The sequence below is a fragment of the Pseudophryne corroboree genome, chromosome 4, assembly GCF_028390025.1.
Source record: "Pseudophryne corroboree isolate aPseCor3 chromosome 4, aPseCor3.hap2, whole genome shotgun sequence".
In the NCBI taxonomy this organism is placed as follows: Eukaryota; Metazoa; Chordata; class Amphibia; order Anura; family Myobatrachidae; genus Pseudophryne; species Pseudophryne corroboree.
The window spans coordinates 465,200,398-465,224,510 of NC_086447.1; the positions used below are offsets into that span (position 1 = coordinate 465,200,398).

General features: G+C 47.4%; 1 protein-coding gene across 2 annotated transcripts in view; it reads right to left on the reverse strand.

Annotated features, from left to right (window-relative positions):
• Positions 1 to 16,054, reverse strand: part of FBXL4 (F-box and leucine rich repeat protein 4) — a 93,095-nt gene extending 77,041 nt beyond the window's left edge. The window contains exons 1-3 of one of the 2 annotated variants that reach the window (XM_063917023.1): positions 15,773 to 16,054; positions 15,542 to 15,659; positions 10,715 to 11,054 (exon numbers count right to left, since the gene is read on the reverse strand). In XM_063917023.1, the coding sequence (XP_063773093.1) occupies positions 10,715 to 11,054; positions 15,542 to 15,659; positions 15,773 to 15,806 (492 nt within the window). In that variant the 5' untranslated portion in view covers positions 15,807 to 16,054. Of the gene's footprint in view, positions 1 to 10,714; positions 11,055 to 15,063; positions 15,660 to 15,772 lie in introns of those variants that run through there. The other variant, XM_063917022.1, reaches the window with a different exon arrangement.
• Between the last annotated feature and the right edge of the window lie 8,059 nt (positions 16,055 to 24,113).

Below are 24,113 nucleotides of genomic sequence, written 5' to 3' on the forward strand. Positions count from 1 at the left end.
AGCGGCCGGCGGCCACACACACACACACACACAGTATCCCACACAGCGGGGCGGCAGCGTGAGCTGACCGCCCCGTTCAACATACCTGGACCCTGTGGTGAGGGCAATGACGGGGCTTCTCTGTAAGCACTGTCAGCCTTTTACTGCAGGAGTCCTGCACGTGGTAGTGAGGGAGCTCTTCTAGAGAGGTCCGACACCCACAGCTGCTTCAGCAGCTTTCACTATCCCAGACCCTCGCCTTCTTGGAAGGGGGAAAGGGATTCCAAAAAAAATAAAATAAATAAAAAAATTCAGTAATTGTGGATCAAGTTCCACAAGCCTAGTCTCAGTGAGCACCGAAAAAACACTGAGGTACTCTGGGATATGGAGGGGAGGTATAGTCAAAGTTTAACTATTCAGTGCCTAGTTCCTGTGGAACCGTCCATATCCCTAGAGTACTCCAGTGACCCCTAGTGGATGAAAAAAAAAAGGAGGTGGTACGATCACAAAGCAAAAGAGCGCATACTTGGGCAGAAGGATCTGGTTCTAAACCCACTGCGGCAGAACAAGTTGCAGGCTGCCTGGCAAGTACCCTACACAACAGTACAGTGCATTAATGATGTTAATTATGTAGTGGCTCAAGAGGCAAGTCAGAAAAGACAGAAAACCTACCACATTAACATGCTCGAAGCCCAGGAAGAATGGTCACTGGCAGATGCTCGCCGAAGTGAGACGTCGTCAGCAGTACAGTTAGCTGACACACTACCCCGTGTCAGGCACATATTACAGGGAAGCCTGGCAAGAAACATCAGGTCAACACTGGCACCCAAACACCCTAGCAGCAGGCAGCCTACCGCACCTCCCCAGAAGTAATAGCTTTGATGAAACTGGAGATTGATGAGATACTGTAGCTAGGAGTATTTCAGAGATCCAACAATTCCTGGACAGCCCCAGTAGTACTGGTACCCAAGGAATGTGGGGGTACTCGATTCTGTGTGGAGTACAGGAGGTTAAAGGAGGCCACAATGTTTGACCAGTACACACTCAGCTGATTGAATAAGGTTGCTGAGGGCAACGGTAAATTGCTGGAATGGAGTCTCATTCTGCTGCAGTACACATCCACTATTCAACACAAAAAAGGAGCAGAACATGGGAATGCTAATGGAATCTCCGGGCAAGACATCGAGGTAGTCGCCATGGCACAGGGAAGTATAGGATGGATTATTGCCATCTCACTGCATCATACTTAGAACGGAGGTGTCGTCACCATGGGTTATGGAGATTCCTCAAAGTCACATCTCATTACTGCATGCATTCTGTATGTCCTGGGTAAACGGTGCTCATGGTACTATGAGTAATAACACAGCCATGACCATGATGTGAAATATTATAGTTCTCAAAAAATGTATATATTTCCTAAATGTCCGTTTGGTATGAATTGCTAGTTTCAAAACTGTGTACAATGTGTAACCTACGGTGCATCCAGAAAGTATTCCCAGCGCTTCCCTTTTTCCACAATTTGTTATGTTACAGCCTAATTCCAAAAGGGAATACCTTCATTTTTTCCCTCAAAGTTCTACACACAATACCCCATAATGACAATGTGAAAAAAGTTTGAGATTTTTGCAAATTTATTAAAAAAATTTTAAAAAAACTAAGAAATCACATGTACATAAGTATTCACAGCCTTTGCCATGAAGCTCAAAATTGAGCTCAGGTGCATCCTGTTTCCACTGATCATCATTGAGATGTTCCTACAGCTTAATTGGAGTCCACCTGTGGTAAATTCAGTTGATTTGGAAAGGCACACACCTGTTTATACAAGGTCCCACACTTAGTGCACGTCTAAGCACAAACCAAGCATCAAGTCAAAGGAATTGTCTGTAGAGCTCCGAGACAGGATTTTCTCGGAGAACAAATCTGAGGTAGGGTACAGAAAAATATCTGCTGCTTTGAAGGTCCCAATGAGCACAGTGGCCTCCGTCATCCGTAAATGGAACAAGTTCAGAACCACCAGGACTCTTCCTAGAGCTGGCTGGCCGTCTAAACTGAGCGATCGGGGACAAGGGCCTTAGTCAGGAAGGTGACCGAGAACCCGATGGCCACTTTGTCAGAGCTACAGCATTCCTCTGTGGACAACCATCTCTGCAGCAATCCACCAATCAGGCCTGTAAGTTAGAGAGTGACCAGACGGAAGGCATTACTTAGTAAAAAAAAAAAAGCATATGGCAGCCCACCTGGAGTTTGCCAAAATGCACCTAAAGGACTCTTAAGGTGGGTACACACTAGTAGATATATCTGCAGATCAATTGATCTGCAGATATATCTATGTACGGATCGGGCAGTGTATACACACTGCCCGATCTGTCGGTGGACTGACGTCATGAACTGGGCGGGCGCCCGCCCAGTTCACCTGTCAATCACCGCCGGCTGCCGCAGCATGTGTACGGGCGGTCGGACGACCGCCCCGTACACACACAGCGACGCGCCAATATATCGCTAGATATATTGGGCGTCGGCTGTGCTGCGCAGCCGACGCGATACGTCCGTGCTGCGCAGCCGACGCGATACGTCTGTGAACGATGGAGTTCACAGACGTATCGCCCGTACACACTGGCCGACGGTCCCTTGATGTATCGGCCGTTCAAGAGAACGGCCGATATATCGTCCAGTGTGTACGGGCCTTTAGACCATGAGAAACAAAATTTTCTGGTCTTATGACACAAAGATTGAACTCTTTGGCGTGAATGACAGGCGTCATGTTTGGAGGAAACCAGGCACCGCTAATCACCAGGCCAATACCATCCCTACAGTGAAGCATGGTGGTGGCAGCATCATGCTGTGGGGATGTTTTTCAGCGGCAGGAACTGGGAGACTAGTCAGGATAGAGGGAAAGATGAATGCAGCAATGTACAGAGACCTCCTGGATGAAAACCTGCTCCAGAGCCCTCTTGACCTAAGACTGGGGCGACGGTTCATCTTTCAGCAGGACAACGACCCTAAGTACACAGCCAAGATAACAAAGGAGTGGTTTCAGGACAACTCTGTGAATGTCCTTGAGTGACACAGCCAGAGCCCAGATTTGAATCTGATTGAACATCTCTGGAGAGATCTGAAAATAGCTGTGCACAGACGCTTCCCATCCTGTCACGCTCGGCATAAGTTGGGGTTCCGACAACTGAGTTTCGGCTGAAGGGACAGCTATCTGTGAGGAGAGTAAATGAGGTGGCTGAATGTAATTCCTCCTCATGGGGTGGAAGCCAAACTAAGTGTTAACATTGGCCGGAGGGCGTAAAGAAAAGGAGGACTTTGTAAGAAGACAACTGCAGTTTTAATGAATAATCAGGCTGTACACGAATATTGGAGAAATAGAGGAAACTGGAAGAATTAGAGTCTATGGTTAAATGACTTGAAGAATAAAGCTGAAGAACTCCGGTAAAGAAGAACTGAAGACTGTTTTATGATTAAAAGACGAGGCTGAAGAACTTGGACTTTGAAGAAATGAAGACGTCTGCGGGAACCGCCGTTAGCACCTGGAGCTCCTCTATGACCTGGACCCCGTGAGCGCTTCCACGAGTGGCAACAGACTTAGACAGCAGGACTGCAGCAGCATTTAGGTAACCAATAGATGAGAGCAACCAGGACCAGGAAACCAGAAGTAACCTGGGAGCTCAGAGCTGGAGAACCTTTCACAAGGAGGTAACTTGAAGCACTGGCACTCTCCCCCTGAGCCAGCCCCCTTTTGTAAGGGGAGAACACGCAGGATTGGCTGGACACAGATTGGGAACTTCATTGGTAATACTCTGGTCTCCAACATGGCTGCCCCCAGCACAGTAGACATACTTAGCTGTTAGCACACAGCTTTTAGCCAGCTTCTGTCTCTGACACACTATACTGTGTCACCACTAGAGGACCTTACCGCAGCGATCCCCGCCGCAGCGCTCGGCTCTCCAGACCCTCGGCCCTCCAGACCCTCGGCCCCCAGCCCTTGGTAGCCACACATCCGTCCAGGAGGTCCCGCCGGCAGCATCGCCCTGCCACCACAGCCGCGCCAACCAGCGGGGCGGTAACCCGCGGGAGCACCCGCCGGAGGTAAGGCTCCGGAGCCTGACACATCCAACCTGATGGAGCATGAAAGGTGCTGCAAAGAGGAATGGGCGAAACTGCCCAAAGATAGGTGTGCCAAGCTTGTGGCATATTCAAAAAGACTTGAAGCTGTAACTGCTGCCAAAGGTGCGTCAACAAAGTAATGAGCAAAGGCTGTGAATACTTATGTACATGTGATGTTATTTTTTTATTTTTAATAAATTTGCAAAAACCTCAAAAAAATCTTTTTTTCACATTATCATTACGGGTGTGGAATGATAGACAGTGCCTAGTTAGACAGTCAATAAACAGACACCATAGGTTAGACAGACATTAGGACGACAGGGTAAAAAGGTTAACATGAAAAGAGGTAGCCGTAACAAAAAATTTACAGGGTCAAAATGTCGACATGAAAAGAAAAAAAAAAAGTACAAACCATTTTTGTGGATCATTTTATCATCTGGGACCCCCAATTGTAAAAAGGCATCCGTTCGCCAAGCTTCGTGCTCGGTTGCTTGACACAAGGTTTATAACCAATTCTATGCCGACATGGATATAGAGAAGGTATGAAATGGTCCACAAACCATGTAAAAAAAAAAAAAAGTCTACTTTTTTTAGGTTGACCTTTCGACTCTGTCGACCTAAGGTCTGTCTAACATATGGTGTCCATCTATTGACTGTCTAACTAGACACTATCATCCGGATACCTGTCATTATGGGGTATTGTGCGTAGAGTTTTGCGGGGAAAAATTAATTTATTCCATCTTAGAATAAGGCTGTAATATAATAAAATGTGGAAATAATTAAGTGCTGTGAATACTTTCCGGATGCACTGTACTTGCTGAACCACATGGAGAGATGTTAAAAAAAATAAACTTTTGAAGGCTAAACTACCTTGGGAATAGCTTTGCTTTTCGCAGTGGCCCTTGTTCAAACTTTGGCCACATACAAGCAGCTTATTGGTCTCTTTTGTTCAGCTTTACTGCGGTAAAATACTATCCAGGTTTGGGGATCCAATATCCTACTAAAAAGTATAACTATCAAGCCCTGTCCCTTTGAGGTCCCATATGCCCAACTTTCTGAATAGTCAAAATACATTTCTTAAGCAAGAGAGATATAGGACGTTTAGTGTCCCTATAGACAACCAAATTCGCATCTACACAGGTCTTGTCAGAACAAAGAAAGTAGTCCTTTTCAGCCTGAAAATGGTGGGGCTGCTGGGGAGAGTGGTTGTGGGACTATAAAGGCCCCAATACCCTACAGCAATATGTCTGAGGCTGAAGTCGGAGGCGATTTCCCTTGAACTCTCCCGGGAGCTTCCCGGGACTGGTTCCATACAATTTGGTACAAGCATCAGAAGCTCACACTACTCAGGGTTCACTCTACATGGGAGTAGCTTTGTGCTAGGAGTGGTCCAAACTTCTGCCTCATGACGTTTCCCCCACACAGATCACCTAAACCTTAAGGTGCATACACACGGAGCGATATAACTGAGCGATTTTGACTATATAGTCAAAATCGCTCAGAAAGTTAGTGCAGATCGCTCCGTGTGTATACAGGCAGCGATAGCGATGCGCGTCCCCGCTAAGTCGCTATCGCTGGGAAAAATAGTCAGTGCCGGCAAGTCAATTTTGGCTATGTCGCTGGTAAAGTTAGTTAAAATCGCTAGAGGCCAGCGATTTTTCCCAGCGATAGCGATGTTGCAGGCGGCGATGGTGCGGGCGGCGGCGGGTTGTGGCGGCGGTGCGGGCGGCGGCGGGTTGCGGTGGCGGTGTGGGCGGCGGCGGGCGGTGTGGGCGGCGGCGGTGCGGGTGGCGGTGTGGGCGGCGGCGGGTTGCGGCAGCGGTGCGGGCGGCGGAAATTTACCTTTCTCTTGCAGAGTTTGGCAGCGGAGCGGTACCAGTTTCAAAAATGGCGCCTCAGCGTCATTTTTGAAATTCAAGATGGCCACCGCGAGCCAATCACGGCTCGCCGCGTCATCGCCCCGCCCCCTCCCGCTGACTTATATAAGTCAGCGCGAGGCAGCGGCTTTCAGTCCGACGGCGGAGGAGGAGCGGAGAAGAGCTCCTGAAGACGCCGTGGAAGTCCTGGATGGGCGGCGGCTATGCAAAAGAGCTTAGCAGCCGCCGCCCACCAGGTGAAGACGCCGGAGCAAGACCCCAGAAGCCCTGGGGAGGTGGCGCCCCCCCAGGTGAAGACGCCAGAAGCCCTGGGAAGGCGGCGGCCATGCAAAAGAGCTTAAAGGCCGCCGCCCCCAGGTGAAGACCCAGTTTAATAAAGGATTTTTAAAAGAATGTGTTGTGTTTTTTTTTTAAATATTTTCTTTACAGGTGGACTACAGGTGCCAGCGGGCCCTTTATGTCCGGGCATGCTGGCACTTGTGGTTCTCCAAGTGCCAGCATGCTGGGGCAGGCTTGCTGGGACCTATAGGCCTCCTGTAAAGAACAATATTACTATTGAAAGGCTATCAGCCTCCCATCCACCGGCCCACGGATGGGGGGGGACAGCCTCGGGCTTCACCCCTGGCCCTTGGGTGGCTGGAGGGGGGGGACCCCTTGATTTAAGGGGTCCTCACTCCAGTGTACCCCGGCCAGGGGTGACTAGTTGGGGGGGTAATGGCACGGCCGCAGGGACCAATATAAAAGTGTCCCCCGGCTGTGGCATTATCTCCCTGGCTAGTGGAGCCCGGTGCTGGTTTTAAAAATACGGGGGACCCCTATGTCTTTTGTCCCCCATATTTTTTAAAACAGGACCGGACGCAGAGCCCGGTGCTGGTTGTCTAAATATGGGGGAACCCTACTCATTTTTTCCTCTGTATTTTAACAACCAGGACTGGCTCAAAGAGCCCGAGGCTGGTTTTACATAGGAGGGGGGACCCCACGCAAATTTTTTTTTTTTAACTTTTAGCTATTTAAATACCAGCCACCCTGTAAAATCGTTATATATATATATATATATATGACACTCATCCCCTTATTTAAATGAGATAGCCAAAATCTCTTGCATAGTTAGACAAAATCTCTGGTAAAGTTATTCAAAATCTCCTACTGCCAGTTCAAGGGAAAAGTTAGTCAAAATCTCTCATAGCCAAAATCTCTCCGTGTGTATGCACCTTTAGAGTAAGATAATTTATTGTTCTGACTTTTTATTCACCTAACTTTGTCTTGTTTATTTACCTGTTTTTGTTTGTAACTTAACCGTGGATATATTTTCTCAATAAATCCCCCAAAATTTATCAGCGTTATCGCTGTGCTCTATGAATTCACTTGCCTAGAGAGTCCCATGCTACATGTATGTAATAACTTTGGATTTTGAAGTGTGCCAAGTGTCTGGTGATCGCAAGTGTGCTATTATTCCAATACTCTTTCTGGTGGCAGCTTGAATGAAGCCCACATCACAAAAGCCCACCTGCATCAGGTTGGCGTACCCGAGTGCAGGCTGGGGCACGGTGTTGTGGCTTAGGCACACAAGCATCTATTTACGTTTCAAAACACAATTATTTTTCCCCTCTACAGTGCAATAGTCTACAGAACCAGGCATAGGAGTACTTTTCCTGTTTATGGGAGCACCACATATTTCCTAGCATGATATGGATTGCAAGCGTAAAATGCAATTTGATAGTCAATTGTTTTTTTTCCCATCTTTATCTTTGGCCTTAATACATGCACTGCAGAGACCCGTATGTGACCACAATCAGTATAAACATGTACCCACGAGGACTCGCTACGCCGCTATGCTTTGGGCAAGGTCGCTTTTCCCAAATGTAGTCCATGTGGTCCACGTGGATGGTAAATCAAGCAAAAGTTGGGAAACGCACACAAAAAAAACCCAACTTTTCTCAAACATTGTCACGTTGACCTTAAGCACCGTCTACCTTTTACCTGTCAACCTTTTTACCCAAACCTAATGCATGTCGACCATATAGGGCGAGATTCAAATCTCCGCCCCACCCCTCTTCCCGCCCACTGGCAGTATTCTAATGTTGCTGCGGACGGGCGCAACAAGTTAATTTCAGCTCGCTACCTATATGGGTAGCGAGCTTAAAATGCAAATAAAGAAATCCACTTGGGCACCCAAACGGGTCTTTTCATGCCTCCGTCCATTACTTTAGTCAGGTTTAGGTGCTTTGTGTGCCTAAACCCGAGTGTAATGGATGCATTTGAATATCGCCCCGCGATCTCCCATCAGTTTAGAGAGGAGATCGGCGGTGCAATAACATTAGAATTCCCCCCATAGTGTTGACATACAGACTGTCTACCTAGACACTGTTGACCTATCAACTGGAACCCATCCAAGGAATTCAACTAGTGGTATTTTGGAAACTACTGTATAAAACATCATGGATATAATATATATTTATTTTTTAAACAAAAGCTTGCAGGTTGTTGCCAAGGGCGGTCTTCAGTATGCCGAATGTCGGGATCCCGGCGCACAGTATACCGGCGCCGGAATCCCGACACCTGGCATACCGACAGCTATTCTTCCTCGTGGGGGTCCACGACCCCCCTGGACGGAAAATAAAATAGTGTGGCGCGCGTATCGCGCCACCGTGCCCGCAGCGTGGCGAGCGCAGCGAGCCCGCAAGGGGCTCCTTTGCACTCGCCCCGCTGTCGGTATACCGGCGGTCGGGCTCCCGGCGCCGGTATGCTGGTCGCCGGGAGCCCGAGCGCCGGCATACCGTACTACACCCGTTGCCAATGCTGTTCACTACTCTGTCCATAAAAAAAAAAAAAAAATTTAAGGAAACCTGAAACTTTTTTTTTTTTGTTTTGAACAGCATTTAAACCACTATGCATATTTATCAACTATTATTTGTGGGATATCCCCTAAAACCACTGAATGGATATACAGGCGACCACAGCAAATGTCAGTTTCAAATGATAAATAATTCCCCATAGAAACACACGGCTGCTGTTATCTTGCCAAATTTACTAAGCTCCGTAATGATTGCCCTCGATACCCAATGACATCAGTTAGCCATTGTAGAATATAGGCTACATTCCATGAAAAGTACATGGAGTGGAATCCATAGGAACCCTCCCCAGCACTCACCACTCACGCATACACCATCAGCAAACCGCACATGTGCCAGCGGTATTTAAATTCGTATAGCCATGACTAGTAGTTACTAAATTTGCCCTTGGCCTGACCACAAACATGTCTTGGTGAAAAAGTTGAAAGGAAAACTGCATGCATTTTGTGAGCTTGAAAATTCTACATGGGATGTAAACATTGTGGAAAGGTAAAAAGTTTAGGTCTGAAAACGTAGGGGTTTATTTAAGAAGCTGATCAAATGTATGCCCAATGTTTAAAAGGGTGATGCTTTTACTAACATACAGCTAGTAAAAGCATTGCCCTTTTAAATATCTGGCATACACATGATCAGAAGTGCCAGTTTTAGAACCTGACGCTTCAGAAATAAACCCAATAATGTAAGAAACATGTAGTAACTACTTTTAGCATAAAGCTACATCTGTGAAAGCACAGAACAAAACCAGTGTAATCACTCAACACTGCAATTTAAGAAATTAAATGTTTAATTTAAAATTAATTCAATGACATAGAAATTGGAATATAAAATAAACTGTAAAAATTCAAACCAATTGTGTAGTTTGCCTGGCATACTGAGACCCAGAAAGTGAATCAAAAAGCAACGGAGCAGTCAGATGAGATTTTCTCATCTAGACGTGGTTTAGCTGTAAAAAAATAAAACCCCCTCCTGTTTATCATCAGTTGTGTTTCAGCTTCAGTTGAAACCAGATGTCGAAAACATTTGTTTATTTGCAGTTCTAAATGCAGTTGGTTTTGAACTCCCATGCTCTCAGCGCTTCCCCATTCAGTTCTATGGAGATACCGGTACACACGGTGAGGTCCTTGCTATGCTCGATTTTGACTATGCGATTTCTCTTGAACTCCCCCAGAGCCCAGATTTTGACTATGTACGATTTTGACTAAATGCCAATTTTGACTATGCTTTGTACTAGATAGTCAAGATTGACTTGCCTGCACAGTCTATCTAGCCTTACGATGCCCACCCCGCGGGAGTGCGCATCGGGATCGAATCGGTATCGCAAGATGCCTAACACCTTGAGATGTGCACTAACTTTCCTTAAGATTTTTACTATATAGTCAAAATCTTACAGATTTATCTCACCGTGTGTACACACCTGTAGTCTCCTGGGGTGAAAGCAGTGGCTTTTGTAAACAGCAGATACTTTGCGGGTTGGAGCTGAAAATTTAAGGCAACACTAAGTGTAAAGTACAACATGCTTAACCCTGACTGAGTGCCACTTTAAATTTTCAGCTCCAACCCACCAAGAAGCGGTGGCTTACAAAAGCCACTGCTTTAAAAATAAAGACATTTAATAAGACACAAATTAACTTTGTTTTGAAACAGTAACACAATGCTGTATTCTATGCTGCCAATGTACAAGTCTATTTATTCTCTCTCTCATGGAGCAATTCACTTGTTTTAGGTAATTGTATTGCTGCATTTTTCTGGGCATTACTCTGCAGATATGAAAATACCTATAAATAATATATACTTCTCAATTTTAGCATTCAGAAAATATCATTACAAGCATTCAATCACACTGCCACGACTATCAATTAGACTTTTGTTAGCAGAGACTCAGGCCTGTAATCTTACCTCATAAGGCAGCTTATCAAAGTAGCCATTATTTGTCCATTCCCTGAGGCTGGAGCTACTAAACTGATTAGTAAGGCAGTCTATTCCACAGCCATCATCATAGTCATCCTCGTCCAAATCGTTCATATCAATGATGGTCGTTTTCAGGGAGAGCATTGGCTTCTCTTTAACACCATGTAATTCCACAGCATCTAGCTCTGTATAATATTCCAAGAGAGAACTGTTGGTTTCTAATCGCAAGAGGTTTGTTGGGAAATCAATCTCTTTTATACATGGTGTGAACTGGAGAGCCTGAGGAGAATGTACACTTCTGGGTTCTCCCGACCATAGGGTTTCCCATCTACACAGAACACAAATGTTATTAGCAATTTTCTTTATTGCTTTAAATCTAAAACATCTAGGTGCAGGTGTACTAAGCCTTGGAGAGTGATAAATGGTATTAGGTTAAAACCGGAATGGTTTGAACTCCAGAAAGCCGAACCGGACTTGCTCCCTGCAGCATACTCTGCCACACTGAAACTTGCAGTGAGTGTCCCTGTCCGGTGGGTATCCCACAGAGAGTTGCCCGTGGCAGCTGACACCACTGAGATTACAGCCTCCCAATATGGTCTGGACAATTCCGGATTTTACCCCATCCACAGACCATACAGTAACAGGGTGGCTGTAATCTCTCCCTCCACGTCTCGCTGGTGACAACTGTCACAGATATCCCCACAGTCGGGGACGGATGTAATAAATTGGAGTGAGAAAGTAGCAGCCAATCAGCTCCTGTCACTTTACAGACTGTGTCTGAAAAATTACAGTTAGGAACGTATTGGTTGGTACTTTCTCGCTCTCTACTTTATCCCTCTCCAAGGAGTAAGACATCTGCCCTTTAGGGAGAAATGCATCGATAAAGTGAAGAGAGAAAGTACCAATTGATCAGCTGCCATTTTACAGGCTGTGTTTGGAAAATGACAGTTAGAAGCTGATTGGTACATGGGAAGTCTATGTACCAAGCCTTGGAGAAAGTGGAGAGAAGTAAAGTACCAACTAAACAGCTGTTGTCATTTTTCCAAACACAGCCTGTAACATATCATACTTTTAAATGAACTATGCTATATATAAGAAAAAAAAACTTTCACATTTGCTTTCCAAATGTAGTACATACACAGTATATTTCACATGCAGAGTATTATAAAAAATGGGTCATAAAATAATTAGCAAGAGATGAGCGGTTCGGTTCTCCAGAAATCCGAATTCACCCAAATTTTGTGGCTCTGAAACCAACCAAAATCCGGTCCTGACCTCCCTAGGATATCTGCTCTGAATGGTCCTGGTTCAGACTTTCCACGATTTGGAATTCGGATTTTAAATCCACATTTTGGGTTTTGGATTGCAAGAATTACATGATCTTAGGGTGTGTACACACGGTGAGATATTTTCTTTCGATTTTGACTATATAGTCAAAATCGCAAGAAAAGTTAGTGCAGATCGCAAGGTGAAAGTCACCTTGCGATCCCGATTCGCAGTCCCGCCAGGTCGGCATCGCAAGAAAAGATAGACTGTGCAGGCAAGTCAATCCTTGCTAGATCGGTGTACTATCTAATTCATCTCACATGTCAATGACATCTCACATAAACCAAAATCTCACACAAGCCAAAATCGTAAGCACATATCTCAAGAAAAGTTAGTCACAATCGGTGGTGCTGGGCTCTGGGGAGTTCAAGGTAAATCGCAAGTGAAAATCGGTCATAGCAAGGATCTCACTGTGGGCACACACCCTTAGCTGATTTTTATCAATAAAAAAAAGAAAAAAAATATACAGGTGCAAAACAAAACATGAGGGTGGTTTGGCCAAAACCAGAGAACAAAACCAAAACACACAGGGTGGTTTTGGCAAAACCATAACACAGGTGTAGTGCTCCCTCTAGAAACTCTAGAGGGCAGGGCGCAGGACTGCGGGGGCATATGTGTGTGCGCCTGAAAAGGGGGCGTGACCATGTAACGTCAGTAAAGTGGATGGTGCGGCCCACAGACGTTACTACAGGGAGCGTGGGCGGCCGGCAGCATCACTGTTGGGGGCATGCCCAGCAACTACGGAGGTGCTGGGGTTACCCCAAGATTTCTCCCATAGCGTGAATGGATGCAGTGTGCATGCGCACGGCATCTTTATACGCTGGGTGGGCAGGGAGCGGACAACTGTTTTAGCCAATTCAACTTACTGGAGGCTGATGCTGCGGGAGTGAGCGCACTGGTCCCCCCTCACACACCGCGGAGCTGGATGAAAATGGCCGCCACACTGATCCTCCCCGGCATCCTCTTTTACAGGGTCATGTACACAGAGGAGGGCTAGGTTTGTCTTGGCGGGAGAGGCAAACCCAGCCCTCCTCATCTCACCAGATCCCTAGCAGCCTACAGTATTGCCGAGAGCTATCAGCGCGACAAGCCTAAGGCAGCAGCGAGGAGGAGTGACAGCGCAGCGGGGAGGAGTGACAGCGCGGCCCGGCGGCAGTGAGTAAGGCAGTCCTTTGGTAATCAGCAGGGCAGGCACAAACGGGCAGGGCACATTCTGCCACTCAGAAAAGGGACAGGGCGCAGCACCCCGCGAAAGAAGGGTAGTGTGAACGCTACGGGTGTCTGACAAACATTTCTAATAATTAGCAATCATTTAGACCTCATCCACACCTAGAATTTGCTAAATGTATTTCGGTGACAAACAACGCACAAAAGTTCTCACTTTGTCCTTATTTATTCAATACAAAATAAGCCAATACGCATGAAAAAAAATGCACCATGTGACTCAGAGAACAACGTCAGAAGCAATAATCTGTTACTGTTTGAGAATGAGTCTACAAATCTTATTTTCTCTCCTGGTTACTCTATGAAAGCTATACTTAATCAGCATTTTCATGGTAGTAAAGTCTGCACTTTAACATCTACTATATTAGCAGAGGTCTGTAGGTCAGATGAATAATCCTTCACTATGAAGTTCGACAAATGGATGTGTGACCCCAGGCCAGAGGCAGATTTTCCACAAAGCAATGTAAGTGGCCTCCTAGAGCCCGACAGACCCTGGGATGGGGCCCGTTTGCCGCCAGACGTTTTTGATTATTATTTTTTTAATCTCAGCAAACTGTAAAGAGAAAAATGAGATCTCCCTAGCACAGGTCATGTGGTTCTACTGATTTTGGGGGAACGCAATAGGGAAGGGCTGGGTGGGGGGGTGGGGTGTGTGTTTGTTTGTTTATGATACAGAGCAGCAGCGCCGAGTGCTTACTGCTGACAGTGGGGTCAGAAGAGCGTGTGTTGAGTTCAGAATGGAAGAGCCCAGTACACGCTCATCTGACCCGAGCAAGGAGCAGGGCTATAGCGGCACATTCATCTTTTCTACTGGCCGACAGCGTGGGAGAGGAGAGAGCTGCTGCTGGAGACTACAACATCTAGGTGAGAGGTACCTGTGTCTGTCTGGTTGTGTCTATGTGTGACCCTAACTCTAACTGTATGTACAGTATGCATGCCCCCCACTAGCAGTGTGTACAGTTTCCATGTCCCCTCCACCCCATCAGCAGTGTGTATGCCCCCCCCCCAAAAGGAAAGTTTGGGCGCTACTTTAATAATGCATTCTGTGCATACGTAGAGCTTGCTAAATACCTGCCATGCTTTACACAAGACCTTAACTAAGGATTAAGTAAGAGACATGACAGATTACTTAGGGGGAGCTAATTTGCATTGAGAATAAATACTTAAATAAATATGTTTCAATATTTCTTCCTTACGGTGTCCTAAGAGCCCATAGCGCAACTAGGAAATTGTATTTTTGTTAAACAAGTGTTTTATACACACTTTGTGACAAACTTCATAAGCAATGACAAAACAAATAGAATCAGTATGTAAAACAGATAAAGCTTGAACTCAAGACAAATAGTGTAATATGAACGAGTTATGTGCATGAATGAGAAATGAGTATTTGGGATACGGCAATTCATACTTTAGGCAAAGCAAATACATTTATATAGATCCTGAAACTGCCTAGCAGCCACCAACATCCCCATGGTTTGTGGCAAGGGTACTATCTTTTCGAATACTGCAGTTTTTACAATAAATACAGACATTGGTACTCCACTAAGGATACAAATGATTGTTAGGAGATTATAAGTGAATGTATTATTTCCTTAGGGAAGAGACAATCATTAGTGCATGGGTCTTCAACCGGCAGCTCTCCAGCTGTTGTGGAAATACACATCCCAGCATGCCCTGCCTCAGTTCTAGCATACCTTAATAGCAAAATTATGGCAGGGCATGCTGGGATGTGTAGTTTCACAGCAGCTGGAGGGCCACAGGTTGAAGACCAATGCATTAGCGCTTACCTCACATCTGGCGGAGTGTTTTGAGAGTAGGGGTTGGCAGAACAAGCAAGAATCTTCACCACCGACCCCGGATGATAAGTTTCTAGGATATGAACTGCTGTAGGATACACAGGTTCCTCGAATGCAAGCTCTACATAATCCTGACTGAAGAAACTTGGTGATGTCCTCTTGAAAGGAAGAGGGGAGCTCGGGGATTGATTCCACCATTTTCCATATGTCCGAAACACGGCGGTCTGGGTGAAATCCCCGGAACTTGGGTACACATTGGGAGTGCCTGCTAAATTCCACATGGTGTAGGACATGCTGTTTTCGCTTCCATAGTGGGAACTGAAATCCAAAACTTCTTTGGCATATTGCACAGCTTCAGCAGACATTGGCAAAGCACGGCTGTTTGATTCAATGGCTCTACGACTGTTAATCATTTCCCCCCTACTAGCTAACCGAGCCCGCCGCTGGAGGCAGATATAATAATACATACTCAGAACGGTGAGCATGGGAACCTAAGATGACAAGCGACTCCAACAAATCTGACCAATAAGTAGTGCGGCTCAGCTCTCGGGTATCAGCAGGTGAGGGCTGACCTGGTAAACACATCCCTGCAGAGAACAAAATATATAATTAGAAACAATAGAAAATGACATTTCAACCTGATACAGAAGCCACAAACACTGCACGGATATGAAGCATATAAAGCATCCCCACCACTTACATGTGTGCTTCCTGCATGCTGCCGCGCATGGCATCTTATCACATGGAAATGATGACAGATAATAGTTCTGTGTAAGGTCTTATAGTGACCGCCCTGTCTCACATACCGTGCTCTCTCCACGTAGATTTTGTCGGGCGATGTGCCCGGCAAAATTCCCCAGCCGCCCGGTACTCTGACGCAGCCAGCAAGTCGCGCTGCACTGACCAGGAGTATAGGAGCGTCACCGCAGCGCGACTCACTGGTGGCCACGTCACTGGGCGCGTCACACTGCCGGGAGGCGACAGGCTGTAGAGTGCTGGGCGGATCCTTCCCCCAGTGTAATATTAGGAAGTGCGCGGTGGCCGATGGGAAATTGGAATTTGGAAGTGACAGTAGTTTCGCTGCTTGTGTGTGTATGTGCTGTACAGACAGAGCAGAGAGTGGTCTGTAATGTATGTAAACCATACCCGCACCTGGTCCAGCCTAGCCTGTAAGGAAATTGTACTGTACCGGCTAACGGTACAGCTGGAGGGGGTGTTTACTGGTTCTACTGTGTAGCCGGCAATTCGGGTATGTGAGCTGGCTCCGTGTGTCCAGGCTGGAAGTTGGGTAGTACGTGTTAACTCTTTAATATTATATATTATGTTTGTGTCTAACTGAAACTGCCGTGTCAGGACGATTAGCTCAGATTATGTTTGGGTCCATATGACAAGTGTGCAGTTTCTGAGCATACCCTTTAAAATATGTGTTTTTGTGTCCAAACTGTGCATCATCTGGCCCACCGCTTAAAACTATACTTGTGTGCAGTATCTGGCATTTCTCTAACGTCCTAGAGGATGCTGGGACTCCGTAAGGACCATGGGGAATAGACGGGCTCTCAGGAGACATGGGCATTTAAAGAAAGACTTTAGACTCTGGGTGTGCACTGGCTCCTCCCTCTGTGCCCCTCCTCCAGACCTCAGTTTTAGACTGTGCCCAGAGGAAGATGGGTGCACTGCAGGGAGCTCTCCTGAGTTTCCTGCTAAGAAAGCATTTTGTTAGTTTTTTTTCTTATTTTCAGGGAGCTCTGCTGGCAACAGACATCGAGGGACTGAGGAGAGAGGAGCAGACCTACTTAAATTATAGGCTCTGCTTCTCGGCTACTGGACACCATTAGCTCCAGAGGGAGTGGAACACAGGTTCGTCCTGGGCGTTCATCCCAGAGCCGCGCCGCCTTTCTCCTCGCAGAGCCGGAAGAAAAAGCCTGAGATCACCTTTCCGTCCTCATTTGAGCTAAGCGAATTGTGCGAAAAGGCTTGGGAATCTCCAGACAGGAGACTACAAGTTCCCAAAAGGATTCTTATGGCGTATCCCTTCCCACAAAAGGACAGGATACGATGGGAATCTTCCCCTAAAGTAGACAAGGCGTTGACACGCTTATCCAAGAAGGTGGCACTGCCTTCCCTCAAGGATCCTGCGGATCGTAAGCAGGAAGTTACCATGAAGTACATTTACACACATTCTGGTACTATTGTTAGGCCGGCTATGGCATCGGCCTGGGTTTGTAGTGCTGTCGCAGCATGGACAGATTCCTTGTCTACGGAGATTGAGACCCTAGATAAGGATACCATTCTAATGACCCTAGAGCATATCAAGGATGCTGCATTATATATGAGGGATGCTCAAAGAGACATTTGTTTACTAAGCTCCAGAATAAATGCTATGTCTATTTCTGCTAGGCGACTCTTGTGGACCCGACAGTGGACGGGGGATGCCGACTCAAAGCGGCATATGGAGTCGTTGCCTTACAAGGGGGAGGAGTTGTTTGGAGAAGGCCTCTCGGACCTTGTCTCGACTGCTACGGCTGGTAAATCAAATTTCTCTAACGTCCTAGTGGATGCTGGGGACTCCAATTTGAAAAGACAACAAAGAAGTCCCGCACCAGCTTAATTGGATATTAGATAATATCTGTAGGAGTATGGTCTCTCTATAACTGTATATAATACAGATATGAAATTGTAGACTGGTGCTACCCACTGATCCTAAAATAGTACAGAAAGGGTGAAGAAAAAGGGATCAGTTTCTGGGGAGGATTCTCAGCGTAACCTGTCCGTTGACGGGAAAGGATACGCCATAAGCAACCGTTTGGAAATCTGCAGTTTTCTATCTGGAGATTCCCAAGCTTTTTCACATAACTCATTTAACTCGTGAAGGGGGAAAGGTCACCTCATGCCTTTTTTCCCCAAACATATAAACCCTCTTGTCAGGGACTGGGTTTTCCTCGAGATGTGCAATACATCCTTCATTGCTATAATCATGTAGCAGATGGCTTTAGCCATTTTAGGCTGCAACTTTGCATCATCGCCATCGACACTGGAGTCAGAATCCGTGTCGATATCTGTATCAACAATTTGGGATAGTGGGCGCTTCTGAGACCCTGACGGCCTCTGCGCTGTAGGATCAGGCATGGGTTAAGACCCTGACTGTCCCAAGGCTTCAGCTTTATCCAACCTTTTATGCAAGGAATTAACATTATCATTTAAAACCTTCCACATATCCATCCAATCGGGCGGCGGCGGCGATCCCACATTCATTTGTACCTGCTCTGCTTCCACATAGCCTTCCTCGTCAAACATGCCGACACAAGCGTACCAACACACCACACACACAGGGGATGCTCTATTTGAAGACAGAACCCCCACAAGGCCTTTTGGAGAGACAGAGAGAAAGTATGCCAGCACACACCCCAGCGCTATATGACCCAGGAATTACACAGTAACTTAGTGTTTACCCAGTAGCTGCTGTATATACTGATTTTGCGCTAAATTTATGTGCCCCCCCTCTCTTTTTACCCTCTTTCTACCGTGAATCTGCAGGGGAGAGCCTGAGGAGCTTCCTCTCAGCGCAGCTGTGGAGAGAAAATGGCGCTGGTGAGTGCTGAGGAGAAGCCCCGCCCCCTCAGCGGCGGGCTTCTGTCCCGCGATTTTGTGTAAAATAATGGCGGGGGCTCATGCATATATACAGTGCCCAACTGTATATATGCCCACTTTGCCAAGAGGTCTCTAATTGCTGCCCAGGGCGTGCCCCCCCCCCCTGCGCCCTGCACCCTACAGTGACCGGAGTGTGTGGGTTTAATGTGGGAGCACTGGCGCACAGCTGCAGTGCTGTGCGCTACCTCATATGAAGACTGGAGTCTTCTGCCGCTGCTTTTGAAGTCTTCTTGCTTCTCACGCCGGCTTCTGGCTCTGCGAGGGGGACGGCGGCGCGGCTCTGGGATCGGACGACCAAGGGTGCGTTCCTGTGTATGATCCCTCTGGAGCTAATGGTGTCCAGTAGCCTAAGAAGCATGACCTATCCACAGTGAGTAGGGCTGCTTCTCTCCCCTCAGTCCCACGTAGCAGAGAGTCTGTTGCCAGCAGATCTCTCTGAAAATAAAAAAATCCTAACAAAATACTTTCTATTTAGCAAGCTCAGGAGAGCTCACTAAGGTGCGCTCAGCTCGTCCGGGCACAGATTCAAACTGAGGTCTGGAGGAGGGACATAGAGGGAGGAGCCAGTGCACACCAGTATTTCTAATTCTTTCTTAAAGTGCCCTGTCTCCTGCGGAGCCCGTCTATTCCCCATGCTCCTCACGGAGTCCCCAGCATCCACTACGGACTACAAGAAATAGATTTACCGGTAAGTAAAATCTTATTTTTTCTCTAACGTCCTAAGTGGATGCTGGGGACTCCGTAAGGACCATGGGGATTAGCGGCTCCGCAGGAGACTGGGCACAACTATAAAGAAAGCTTTTAGACTACTGGTGTGCACTGGCTCCTCCCACTAAGAACCTCCTCCAGACCTCAGTTAGATTCTTGTGCCCGGCTGAGCTGGATGCACACTAGGGGCTCTCCTGAGCACCTAGAAAGAAAGTATATTTAGGTTTTTTATTTTCAGTGAGATCTGCTGGGAACAGACTCACTGCAGCGAGGGACTAAGGGGAGAAGAAGCGAACCTACCTAACAGGTGGTAGTTTCGGCTTCTTAGGCTACTGGACACCATTCGCTCCAGTGGGATCGACCGCAGGACCCGACCTTGGTGTTCGTTCCCGGAGCCGCGCCGCCGTCCCCCTTACAGAGCCAGAAGCACGAAGAAGGTCCGGAAAATCGGCGGCAGAAGACTTCGGTCTTCACCAAGGTAGCGCACAGCACTGCAGCTGTGCGCCATTGCTCCTCATGTACACCTCACACTTCGGTCACTGATGGGTGCAGGGCGCTGGGGGGGGGCGCCCTGAGGGCAATAAATAACACCTTGGCTGGCAATTATACATCATATATAGTCCTAGAGGCTATATAGATGTAAAATTACCCCTGCCAGTATTACAGAAAAAGCGAGAGAAAGTCCGCCGAAAAGGGGGCGGGGCTTCTCCCTCAGCACACTGGCGTCATTTTTCCCTCACAGTTCCGCTGGAAGGAAGCTCCCTGGCTCTCCCCTGCAGTCTGAATACGACAGAAGGGTAAAAAAGAGAGGGGGGGCACTAAATTTAGGCGCAGTATAGATAATATATATATGTAATATATATATAAAAAGCAGCTATAGGGAAAACACTCATTGATAGTGGGATCCCAGTGTTATATAGCGCTCTGGTGTGTGCTGGCATACTCTCTCTGTCTCTCCAAAGGGCTTTGTGGGGTCCTGTCCTCTGTCAGAGCATTCCCTGTGTGTTTGCGGTGTGTCGGTACGGCTGTGTCGACATGTTTGATGAGGAGGCTTATGTGGAGGCGGAGCAGATGCCTGTAAGTGTGATGTCACCCCCTGCGGGGTCGACACCTGAGTGGATGGTGCTGTGGAAGGAATTACGTGATAGTGTCGACTCCTTACATAAAAGGTTTGACGACATACCAAATGTGGGACAGCCGGCTTCTCAGCCTGTGTCTGCCCAGGCGTCTCAAAAACCATCAGGGGCTCTAAAACGCCCGCTACCTCAGATGGTTGACACAGATGTCGACACGGATACTGACTCCAGTGTCGACGACGAAGAGACTAATGTAACTTCCAGTAGGGCCACACGTTACATGATTGAGGCAATGAAAAATGTGTTGCACATTTCTGATGTTACCCCCGGTACCACAAAAAAGGGTATAATGTTTGGAGAGAAAAAACTACCTGTAGCTTTTCCTCCATCTGAAGAGTTAAATGGTGTGTGAAGAAGCGTGGGCTTCCCCTGATAAAAAGCTGGTAATTTCTAAGAGGTTACTAATGGCGTACCCTTTCCCGCCAGAGGATAGGTCACCCTGGGAAACATCCCCTAGGGTGGATAAAGCGCTCACACGCTTGTCATAAAAGGTGGCACTACCGTCTCCGGATACGGCCGCCCTGAAGGAATCTGCTGATAGAAAACAGGAGGCTATCCTGAAATCTATATATACACACACAGGTGTTATACTGAGACCGGCTATAGCTTCAGCCTGGATGTGCAGTGCTGCTGCTGCGTGGTCAGATTCCCTGTCAGATAATATAGATACCCTAGACAGGGACACTATATTGCTAAACGTAGAGCATATAAAAGACGCACTTTTATACATGAGGGATGCACAGAGGGATATTTGCCGGCTGGCGTCCAAAATTAGTGCAATGTCCATTTCTGCCAGGAGAGGGTTATGGACTCGGCAGTGGACAGGTGATGCAGATTCCAAACGACATATGGAAGTTCTGCCTTATCAGGGTGAGGAATTGTTCGGGGATGGTCTCTCGGACCTCGTTTCCACAGCAACAGCTGGGAAATCTACATTTTTACCCCATGTTCCCTCACAACCAAAGAAAGCACCGTATTATCAGGTACAGTCCTTTCGGCCCAATAGGGGCAAGCGGGTTAAAGTCGCGTCCTTTCTGCCCAGAGGCAGAGGTAGGGGAAAAAAGCTGCAGCATACAGCCAGTTCCCAGGAACAAAAGTCCTCCCCCGCTTCCTCTAAGTCCACAGCATGACGCTGGGGCTCCACAGGCGGAGCCAGGTACGGTGGGGGCCCGTCTCAAAAATTTCAGCAATCAGTGGGCTCGCTCACGGGTGGATCCCTGGATCCTTCAAGTAGTATCTCAGGGGTACAAACTGGAATTCGAGACGTCTTCCCCCGCCGCTTCCTCAAATCTGCCTTGCCAACCACTCCCTCATGCAGGGAGGCAGTGTTACAGGCAATTCAAAAGCTGTATTCACAACAATTGATAGTAAAGGTGCCCCTACTTCAACAAGGAAGGGGTTACTATTCCACAATGTTTGTGGTACCGAAACCGGACGGTTCGGTGAGACCCATTTTAAATTTGAAATCCTTGAACACATATATCAAAAAATGCAAGTTCAAGATGGAATCGCTCAGGGCGGTTATTGCAAGCCTGGACGAGGGAGATTACATGGTATCGCTGGACATCAAGGATGCTTACCTACATGTCCCCATTTACCATCCTCACCAGGAGTACCTCAGGTTTGTGGTACAAGATTGTCATTACCAATTCCAGACGTTGCCGTTCGGTCTCTCCACGGCTCCGAGAGTCTTTACCAAGGTAATGGCGGAAATGATGATACTCCTTCGAAGGAAGGGAGTTTTAATTATCCCGTACTTGGACGATCTCCTGATAAAGGCGAGGTCCAGAGAGCAGTTGTTGGTAGGGGTAGCACTATCTCGGGAAGTGCTACAACAGCACGGCTGGATTCTAAACATTCCAAAGTCACAGCTGGTCCCTACGACACGCCTGTTGTTCCTAGGGATGGTTCTGGGCACAGAACAGAGAAAAGTGTTTCTCCCGGAGGAGAAGGCCAAGGGGCTGTCATCTCTAGTCAGAGGCCTCCTAAAACCAAAACAGGTGTCGGTGCATCACTGCACGCGGATCCTGGGAAAAATGGTAGCTTCCTACGAAGCGATTCCATTCGGCAGGTTTCATGCAAGAACCTTTCAGTGGGACCTGTTGGACAAGTGGTCCGGATCGCATCTTCAGATGCATCGTCTGATAACCCTGTCTCCAAGGACAAGGGTGTCTCTGCTGTGGTGGCTGCAGAGTGCTCATCTTCAAGAGGGCCGCAGATTCGGCATACAGGACTGGGTCCTGGTGACCACGGATGCCAGCCTTCGAGGCTGGGGAGCAGTCACACAGGGAAGAAACTTCCAAGGACTATGGTCAAGTCAGGAGACTTCCCTGCACATAAATATTCTGGAACTAAGGGCCATTTACAATGCCCTAAGTCAGGCAAAACCCCTGCTTCAAAACCAGCCGGTACTGATCCAGTCAGACAACATCACGGCGGTCGCCCATGTAAATCGACAGGGCGGCACGAGAAGCAGGACGGCGATGGCAGAAGCCACAAGGATTCTCCGATGGGCGGAAAATCACGTGTCAGCACTGTCAGCAGTGTTCATTCCGGGAGTGGACAACTGGGAAGCAGACTTCCTCAGCAGGCACGACCTCTACCCGGGAGAGTGGGGACTTCATCCAGAAGTCTTTCAAATGATTGTAAACCAGTGGGAAAAACCACAGGTGGACATGATGGCGTCCCGCCTAAACAAAAAGCTAGAAAAATATTGCGCCAGGTCGAGAGACCCGCAGGCGATAGCTGTGGACGCTCTGGTAACACCGTGGGTGTACCGATCGGTTTATGTGTTCCCTCCTCTTCCTCTCATACCAAAGGTACTGAGGATAATAAGGAGAAGAGGAGTAAGAACTATACTCATTGTTCCAGATTGGCCAAGAAGAGCGTGGTATCCGGAACTTCAAGAAATGATGTCAGAGGACCCATGGCCTCTACCGCTCAGACAAGACCTGCTGCAGCAGGGGCCCTGTCTGTTCCAAGACTTACCGCGGCTGCGTTTGACGGCATGGCGGTTGAACACCGGATCCTGAAGGAAAAGGGCATTCCGGAGGAAGTCATTCCTACGCTGATTAAAGCTAGGAAAGAAGTAACCGCAAACCATTATCACCGCATATGGCGAAAATATGTTGCGTGGTGTGAGGCCAGGAAGGCCCCAACGGAAGAATTTCAGCTGGGCCGGTTCCTGCACTTCCTACAGTCAGGGGTGACTATGGGCCTAAAATTGGGTTCCATTAAGGTCCAGATTTCGGCTCTATCGATTTTCTTCCAGAGAGAATTGGCTTCACTACCTGAAGTTCAGACTTTTGTTAAGGGAGTGCTGCATATTCAGCCCCCTTTTGTGCCTCCAGTGGCACCTTGGGATCTCAACGTGGTGTTGGATTTCCTAAAGTCACATTGGTTTGAGCCACTGAAAACCGTGGATTGGAAATATCTCACGTGGAAAGTGGTCATGTTAATGGCTTCGGCCAGGCGTATTTCAGAATTGGTGGCTTTGTCATGTAAAAGCCCTTATCTGATTTTCCATATGGATAGGGCAGAATTGAGGAC